The following is a 10,010-nucleotide window of genomic DNA, read 5'->3' as shown; positions in this document are numbered from 1 at the left end:
GTATAAAACCAACAGCGATGAAAACCGCCACTAACAGGTTCAACTAAAACATATATAAATATATATTATAAACTTCAAAACTGAAATAAACTAAAATACACTTACACAATTTTAACTATTTTGCTTTTAAAAATATTAAGACTATCATAAAAAATATCAATATTAAAACAAGTATCAAGTAGTCTATTAAATTCGTTCGGTAAACGTTGAAAAATACCCCGTTTTGTGCAATCAACATGACCGTAAGGAACATGAAGTAAACACTTACTGCGGGTACGAGTCGGGATGTTTAAACTGAACATAGAAACAAGAGGACAATCATAAATGGAATTTAAAGACTTATATAAAAAAACCATGTCAAAAATAATTCTACGATTTTCAAGAGACATAAGAGAGACATTATAATTGGGACAAGTATGACTAAGAAACCTAATAAACTTATTAAACATTAGAAATACGCTGAGCTTGTGTAAAAGAAACTGAACTAAAAATAACAGAACAATATTCCAAATGGGGGCGCACAATTGAACGGTAAAGAGATACTAATGTCTTGTCATTTTTCATAAACCTGCAATTCCTCTATAATAAAATAATTGTTTGTGTAATTCTGTGCATTTTAAAACCAAGATCAAGCAACCATTGAGCGCTCTTGAGATACATGTATTAGTATTTTAGACCCTCCTATAAAAAATTTTCCCCACTCCCTAGCCGACCTAACTTATGTTTTGTGTATTCTGGTATATATCCCTACACAAATCAATTGAAATCAGCTTCTTTTCTAATTTTTTCATAGATTGGCTCTAAATTCTGCTAATTTTGAGATATAATTGCATTAATCTTAGACCCAGAAAACTAAGTTGATTTGACCTTGGACTTGTACCCATTTTCAAACTTTATGGTACGGCTTGATCAAGATTTCTGTTGCAGTATTTATGGAGTAAGAAACACTATAATTATAACTTGATCGTTCCTCATTATTTTAGCAGAAGATATAGCGACAAATCCAGGTCCATCGGACCTGTGCAGTTTGTGCTCAAGGGCTGTATGCTCAAACTAATGTGGAATTTTCTACGACGAATGAGTAAGTAGATATGAACAAGAATGAATAATTATAAACAACTATCTAATTCAGACAAGGACTGCTGGTTCTGCACGTGATGGTCATTACCGCAATTTCCAGATACTTTTTTTGAGGATAACACGATTGATTTTGTAAAAATCACTTGATGATTCAAGGGAGGAAAATCCATTTGCTTTCCTTACATTCGATGATGACTCTCTATTCAGATATCTTCTAGCTAAATGAATGGTATGAATTTGATCCACTTAAATGTACTTTTCCTTACAGTGACTTCCAAACTATCTGTACGCAGATTTATAGTAGATAAATGCATGTATTACAGCGGTAATTGAGACTTGGTTGGACGCTCTGTGAGCAATAAAGAAGTCGATATACCAGGATATGACATTCACAGGAAAGGTCGCGATAGACATGGTGGTGACGCCTGTGTCTATATCAACTCCAAGCTCACATGAACCCCAAAGCCATTAACGGACAGGCATTACTGCTTCAAAAATGTAATGACTTACCAAATGGTCAACGTGAAATTTTTCAAAACATTCAGAATATCAATGAGAACATTGAAATTTTGACCACTAGAGTTCACAAAGCTGAGGAAGCAATTGAAGCAAACAAGGATGGTGTCGATAATCTGAAAGCAAAAATATTTATGATGGAAGATAGCACGGAAAGCTTAAATAATATTAATCAATAAAAGCTTCTTGTTAATATTAAATAATTAGAAGATAAAATTGATGATTTGGAGAATCGTTCCCGACGAAATAATCTTATTCTCTATAATCTTCCTGAGACTGCCTGTATTAAACCAATGGGGTCTGTATTAGATATATTTAACTCTCACATGAAAATACAGAAAACATTGAAGTTGAGTGTGTAAATTGTGCACCATTTTTGAGTACAAAAAGAAAATCTGCAGCTGCAGAGTACCCCACTAATATAAAAACTTTTGCGTTACCAGGATAAAATAACTATTCTAAGACAGGTTGCTAAAATGCTAAAGGACCATACCATGGCCAGAAAATATTTATTGGTGATGATATTTCTGCAAAAGACAAGAGCGCAAAATATTGAGAGAAAAGCATCTGCGGAAGATAAAGGATCTTGAAACCGTTAAGTATGGTTTCATACAACACAGTGTGCGATCAGTAATTAAATATAAATGGTACATACAAGATCTTCCATTCTGAATAATTAAACCTGTCGTTTAGTCTACAGAAATATAATAATTTAAACCTCTCATCCGAGAGACGATGAGCTATTGTAACTTGTATTTCAGCCCTCCAGCTGAGACACAAGGAGAGGCAAAGATGGGAATTGTTCAGCGCACACACAGTAGCTACCACCAGATTAGCCGACCGAGCTAAGCTGCTCTCTCTATCTTTCAACGTGTTTGACATTGAACTCTTTACCGTTGCAGAAATTCTGAGGAGATATTAGATTAATACATTATCAATTTGGAGACATTTTTTGTTTATAAAAGTAATACAATAAGCATGCAAAACTACTTCAGGACTAGGTCTTAGGTGAAGTAGTCTATGATAGAGACACCTACCAAAACACATCTCATAGTATTACATATAAATTGATGAGGAGTTGCGCTTAGACTGCCATTGTGAAAGTTAAGAGAACATAACTTACTGGAGCATTACTTGGCACATAGGCCTAAACTCAGACAAGCCAGAAAGGGCTAGCCTACCTACCTAAGGCCTAGCTACCTTTACTGTCTTCCTTGCGATACTATTAAACATGTTATAATTTTCACGTCGACCTGAAACTGCTCTGACGATAAGCCATACGACGGGCTGCGTCGTACGACGCTGTCTGAGTTGGTCTTTATGCGACAGGAAGGACACAGACACAAGACACACACAGAGAGGCGAAGACAATAAAATATTTTCTGATTTTCTTTTCTTCTAATATCACTATTTATTTTTATTAACCGTCCTGATATTAATCATTTGATTCTATTTACAGTTATGATTCCACTCAAAGTAATGGCCGAATCAATACATGAAAGATCAATAACCGTTTCGTGGGCCTCTCGTGCAAAAGTTGCGATCCGAGAAACACAAGTAACCTACCAAGGCACTGTAGAAAACAGATTGTTGCGGATTAAAACGATTTATAATGATCGGATAGCAACGTTAGATGGTTTGTATCCAGGAGATCTTTATAATGTTGAAGTAAAAGCCATCAGTCCAACTTATAAGCAAGCAAATGCCAAAGAACTGTTTGGAACACGTAAGTGACAAAATTTCATATCTAGTTTAAAATTAAACGCTTGACTTAACTATAGCAAGAAATGAGTAAAAGATTACGGTACTGTATTATCCCTATCTAATCACAAATGGAATGCTACATGTTGATATAATAAATAAAATAGGAAATCTTTTTGTGTCGATTATAAACAAAAAAAGTAAACACATACAAAAATTTAAAAAAAAATACAAATAACATAAAAACTTAAAATCAAATTATAATGACGAGCTTGTGGCTTAAACATACGCAACAACTGTGTCAAAATGTGTGAAAAGTCATTTTCTTTCAGTACAATAACAAATGAAGTGGATCCTCTACACTGTATCCAAACATACACATTGGACTGTATCGTAAACAATAAGTACGTAATTGTGAGTTCAAACTGCTGAAAACAAGTATCCTTGTATCAATTTGGTACATTATTTTCAATCATCTTCATAACAATAGCTTTCTTTGTTTTGAATTAACTTCTTTGTTCCAATTTAAAATTTAGAATTTACCGGCTTAATGTATAAATAAATAATTATCTGCATGGGCCTGTGAAGGTTTACTGGGAAATAGTCTCACAGTATATATATGATAGGCCTGGTCTTGGTTGTTTTAGCGATAACACGATTTTGAAAAGTTTAAATCTTGTTTTCTTTTTAATTATATCCTAAACTATTTATTTTATAATCTGTATTGTGCATTCAAATTTGTAGCATTGGAAATTATTATTATATTGGTTAACCAATGCTAAAGTTTTCAAACATCAAAGACACATTTGGTTACCTTGCTTTTCCTGTCGGCATCCGTCAACAAAATCATAGCTAATATAGCCTTCTATTGAAGGTGCAGTTCCAGCATGTATGACTATTACAAATACGTTAATTGTACAATAATTGTACAGTTGTACAATAAACAAAAAAAAATCATCACAAAATAACAAATAAACACATTTTATGTATGAAACACAAAAAGGGGCAGCGATAGCAATTGAACCAGGGATATAGCCAAGGTTCAGCGTACACAAAGTGGCTACCACAATATTAGACGACTGAGCTAAGCTGCTTCCTCATTCTGTTCAATCCTGAATGGCCCTAATCCATATTTGCGTGGCCTTATTTTTGCAATAACGCCTTCCACTTTGCTCTCTGCCACAATTTTTGCAGTCTCCCATCTCTAACAACATAGCCAAAATATTGTATTTTTCTGTTCATGATATTTTTTAAGGCCTTTTTTTTAAGAATTTTTGCTGAGAATCCGTATATAAGGCCTCGATCTTATCTCACATTTCAGTATTCGTTCTCCATCGTTCACTTGCATATAGGCCTATGAATAGGAAATTATGTAACCTGTCAATGACTACTAGCAGAAAAGCCATTATTTTAGTTTTAAGTAATTTTTTGACTTTTGTACTACAAAAAAAAAAAAAGAAAGAAAAAAAGTTCTATAGGATCCTGAAAAAAAATCCTATAGGATCTTATAGAACAATATTTTATAGGTTCTTGACAGATCTCATAAGACAACATCATATAGGATCATATAGGTTAAAAAACATATAGAATCCAATTCATCGGTTAAGTAGGAAAATTATTTTTTAAAATCCTATTTTATCTTATAAGACATGTCCTATTGGATTTTTCGTATACGTCCTACAGGATTTAAATTATAGCATTTGTCTATAGGCAGGGATAGGACTTGTCCTATAGAAACCTATCTATATAATTTGCCCTTAGGAACATATAAGATTTGTCCTATAGGAACCTGTACTACTTGTTCTATAGGAACCTGCAAGTTTCGTCCTATAGGAATATAGGAACAAATAGGACAAATTCAAATTCTATAGGTTCCTAGAACAAATCGTAAGAGAAACGATAATCTAGCATTATCATATTCAATGGTTTTCAAAGATTCGAAAAGAAAGTAATAGTGATTTTTACAATCATGGTATAAAAAATAGCTATCAAGCATTTGCTTTTTAAATAGCAATGGGCAAAAATTATTACATTTTTTGAAATTTATTTTTTTAATGAAATAAATATTCAGTGCTCTGAATTATAAAATTAGTATTTTATCTATTTATGTCAATTAATTAAGCAAATAAAAATAAATAAAATATTTTAATAATCAAAATTATTATCATGCATTTTGTACAATCGCTAAAAAAACACAAAACAAAAAACAATGACATTTCCGTTACCTATCCTAATTTATAAATTTAAAGGTTTTAATAAGTGTCATTATGAAACTAGTATAGAGTACGGGAAAACATGTTTATATTTAGCTAAACACCTCACATTATAAAAACAAATTTTCAGAAAATATTTAAATAATCCTTTTCTTATTAACTTGAAATATAAGTTTTGATAAAAATGAGTCATAAACTATCATATTGCATATAATTGTATTAAAGTTTCTTTTATTTATTTGTTTGAAATACAGCAAATTATCAATTCAACAAAACATAATCATTCTTATAATTACATTTTACAAAATACATCAGATACAAATTAAAAGATAAGTACGAAAGCCTATTAGGGCCACTGAAATATATATTTTTATGTCGTAATTACGACTTATTATGTCGAAATTTCGACATACGTATGTCCTAATTACGACTTATTATGTCGAAATTTCGACATAATATTTCGAAATTACGACATACGTATGTCGTAATTTCGACATATTATGTCGTAATTTCGACATACGTATGTCGAAATTTCGACATAATAAGCCGTAATTACGACATACGTATGTCGAAATTTCGACATAATAAGTCGTAATTACGACATACGTATGTCGTAATTTCGACATATTTATGTCGTAATTACGACATAGGCTTGGGCCACTATTTATATTTATGGGCAATACAAAAACAAGAAAATGGTGGATTTTTGTTTAAATATACAACATTAAAAAGTCAATTTAATGCTAACATTAATAATAACTTCAGGTATCAGAGTATATTTATTTTTAAAAGTAATACAATTGGGAAAAAGTCGTCTGGCCAAAGCCTGTGCGGCCGGTGTGGTTCCGATGGACCTGCGTCAGTGATAAAATGCACGTAGACGAACGCACTGCGTTACGAATCTACATTGCGTGTTACATGTAACCACTACTTCCTGAGTGCGGTAATCGATTTATTAACTATTATACAGAATATGCCTATACAGATTCCTTTAGAGGAACAACAGCACCCCATTTACTCCTATATGGTTGTTGACAAATACTATTTTTTAGAGTGCCATATCCAAATGAACTTGTTTTTATTTACTTCACATCAACAGCAAGTACACCTGTGTCTTATACACATCTAGATGTGTATAAGAGACAGGGGTGTAATTGTGAAGGTCATTATCTGACGTCCCAAACCTAAATATCTCAAAAAATGTATCAATGGATCAAATAGTTATGAGATTACTCATAATAGTTTGTCATAGTCCAATAAAGAAATGATTACATTTTTTTAAATAAAATACATAAAAATAAGAAAAAAAACCCGATCGCCCAAAACGCCTCAGAGGTTATTTTAGTCTTTAAAACAAATAAAAAATTTAGCGGGGAATTCCCCTGGATCCCCTGTAGTGTTATGTCGATTGGCCCAACTTTTTTACCCACCCACATTTCTGTCAACCCACCCCCCTTTTTGTCGACATCTCTTGATCTGCACCCGAATATGGTGTGTGCGCAGGAGGGAACTCATTACTCATACCACGTTTCTCAACCACATTTCTCCATACCATGTCCCCACTTCGTCGTCCCATTCCGTTGTCCCCACCCTTTCTGTCCCACCTCATCGACCCAACCCCGTTAGCCTATCCTAATCAAATTCAAAATGCTTTTACATTTTCAGAATTCAAAATATTTAAACATTTTGTACCGGACAAAATTGCACCGCGGGGAGGCTATCTTTTTACTACGTAGCGTAAAAGGAATAATTCTAGTTATTATATATATTATCATTATTTAAACAGTATTTTTATATTTAATTTATATCTGCCCTGTCATGAAAAACTCACTTAACTTACACATTTTTCAAAATGTACTTTTTAGCTATTTGCTCTTTTGGGGACATGTGTATTCAGAATTTTGAAATTATAACTGAAAATATGAAATTCAAAATTAAAATATCACTCAACTGCAAGTCACAACGTTTCAATCGTACGTAAGTGAAGCTGACGAGAAACAATACGTACAATGGCCCAAGCCTATGTCGTAATTACGAAATAAATATGTCAAAATTACGACATACGTATGTCGTAATTACGACATATTATGTCGAAATTTCGACATACGTAAGTCGTAATTACGACTTATTATGTAAAAATTTTGACATACGTATGTCGTAATTACGTCTTATTATGTCGAAATTACGACATAATAAGTCGAAATTACGACATACGTATGTCGTAATCTCGACATATTTTGTCGAAATTTCGACATAATAAGTCGTAATTACGACATACGTATGTCGAAATTTATACATAATAAGTCGTAATTACGAAATAAAAATATATATTTCAGTGGCCCTAATAGGCTTTCGTAGGTATGTAAACAAATAACTTAAAAATCACATCACTTCATTTTGTTATATAATTTTTTTTAGAGTACTATAATCAAACAATTCTTAAAACACGATATTGTCTCATAATATGCTAAAATATATTGACACAGTATTATAATCAAATCTGTTGGATATTATATCCACATAATAGATGACGCTATCACTGTGACGCGCTATGCGGAAAGCTTGAATAAAGTTGTTGTTATGATGAACCTAAATGGTGGTGTAGTCTAGTCTCGTTTATGGAGTATTTTTCGAGGACTAATTGACGTCCCTAGAGACATTTCAGTGGCGACGAGGTGGTTAAACGAATACCAAATATACTAAGTGTATCGTAAATATGGCCGTAAAAATCGAGTTTGCGTCCTAAATTCTGAAATTAAATTTGGAAGCCGAGCCGACGACCCTCGCGGTAAGATGGCGGGAATGGAAGGCTGCGATCGAGATCATGATAACGGCTAAGGCCATTGCAGACGATCAGCACAAAAATGCGGTACTATGCATGCAGGAGGCATGAAACTGCAACAAATTTTCTTCGTACTGCCCACGCCAGCAGATGACGAAGGAAACCAAGAATCGGAATATGAGAAAGCAATAAGTAAACTTGATAAATATTTTGAACCTCAAAAAAACGAACCATTTGAGAGACATAAACTGCGCAGGATTAAACAAGATCCGGGTGAGTCTGTATCGTCATTCATAGAAAAATTAAATTTCTGTAATTTTGGTGAAGGTTTAGACATACAAGTAAGAGATCAGTTGATTGAAGGCTGTCATTCGGATAAATTGAGGAAAGTGCTGTTACAAAAGGGGAATGATTTAACATTAGAGAAAGTGATCACTATCGCAAATTCTTTTGAGCTAGTGCGGGCACAAACAAAAGAGATGAGTCACCTGAACAGTCAGTAAATGCTGTACACAAATTTTAAAGCAGTAGAGGGAAACAAGCTCAGTACAATCGCACATCGCACAACAGTAGACACTACCAAAATATAAAAAATAAAAATAAAATAAAATAGGTTCTGCATCACAACAGTCATGTACACGATGTGGTAAGAAGAATCACCAGAAAGAGCAGTGTTGGTTTAAAGAGAAAACATGCAACAGTTGTGGAAAAGTTGGTCATATCGCTTGGATGTGTAGAGGGAAAACTGTGAAAAGTAAGCGAGTGTCGAGCGTGAAACAAGAGCAGTACAGCAGTGACGAAGACGTAATTGGAACGGTTTAAGTGTCGACAACCCATGGAATTGGTAAAGGGAATACCAATCCAATTATCGTTACATTGATGGTAAACAATACAAACATTGACTTTGAACTGGATATAGAGTGAGCTGTGACCATGATCCCTGATGATGTGTATGATCATAAGTTGAGGGATGTTCAGTTAGAACATACCAGTAAAGTGTTCAGTAGTTTTACAGGTGAAAAGGTAACCCCTAAAGGAAAGGCGAAGGTTGATGTCAGTTAAGGGAGCCAAAACATGTCACTGCCCTTGTATGTTGTATCCGGCGCCGAACACTCGTTGACGAGATTGGCTGGCCCATATAAAATTTAACTGGAATAAGCTAGATTTGTTTTGGACAAAACACGTAAACAAATTAAACAGTATCAATAACCTAATCAAAGTGTTGAGTAAACATGATGCTTTGTTTAATGGTGAATTAGGTTGTTTAAAGAATATCAAAGCTGATATCCAGTTGGTGGAAGGGGCAACACCTGTGAGTAGCAAATGTTATAGGGTACCGTATACACTAATGTCATAGGTTAACAACGAGTTAGATAGGCTGGTAAAAACTGGAATTATGACCCCGGTTACACACTTTGAATGGGCAAGTGGTATTGTTACTGTCAAGAACAAAAAAATGGTTAAGATAGAATCTGTGGAAACTACAAACCCACAGAAAACCCAAATTTTAAGAGTAGTAGCGCCCCTATCATAAATGTAGAAGACATATTGGCAAATTTGGTAGGAGGTCAAAAGTTTACCACACTTGACATAGTCTGTTGTCTTATGTAGAAAAAGCAAAATTTCGGGTAGATTCTTGCCAATTATGTTAAGACAACTCTAAAAACACTACAGATAAGGAAAAAAGTGGGTGCCAGTTTTTTCATCCACTGCTTGGG

The 10,010-nt window shown here is 33.7% G+C and overlaps 1 protein-coding gene across 1 annotated transcript in view; it reads left to right on the top strand.

Moving 5' to 3' along the window:
- The window catches only part of LOC117124301 (fibronectin-like), a 61,105-nt gene that overhangs the window by 5,880 nt on the left and 45,215 nt on the right, over positions 1-10,010 (top strand). Inside the window, exon 3 of the mRNA XM_033270486.1 lies at positions 3,056-3,322. Within this exon, the coding sequence (XP_033126377.1) occupies positions 3,056-3,322 (267 nt within the window). The remainder of the gene's footprint in view (positions 1-3,055; positions 3,323-10,010) is intronic.

The sequence above is a fragment of the Anneissia japonica genome, unplaced genomic scaffold, assembly GCF_011630105.1.
Source record: "Anneissia japonica isolate Jap-2015-1 unplaced genomic scaffold, ASM1163010v1 scaffold288012_len1326614_cov192, whole genome shotgun sequence".
Classification (NCBI taxonomy): domain Eukaryota; kingdom Metazoa; phylum Echinodermata; class Crinoidea; order Comatulida; family Comatulidae; genus Anneissia; species Anneissia japonica.
Note: the sequence above shows the minus strand (reverse complement) of the source record. Positions and strands in the feature narration are given on the sequence as shown.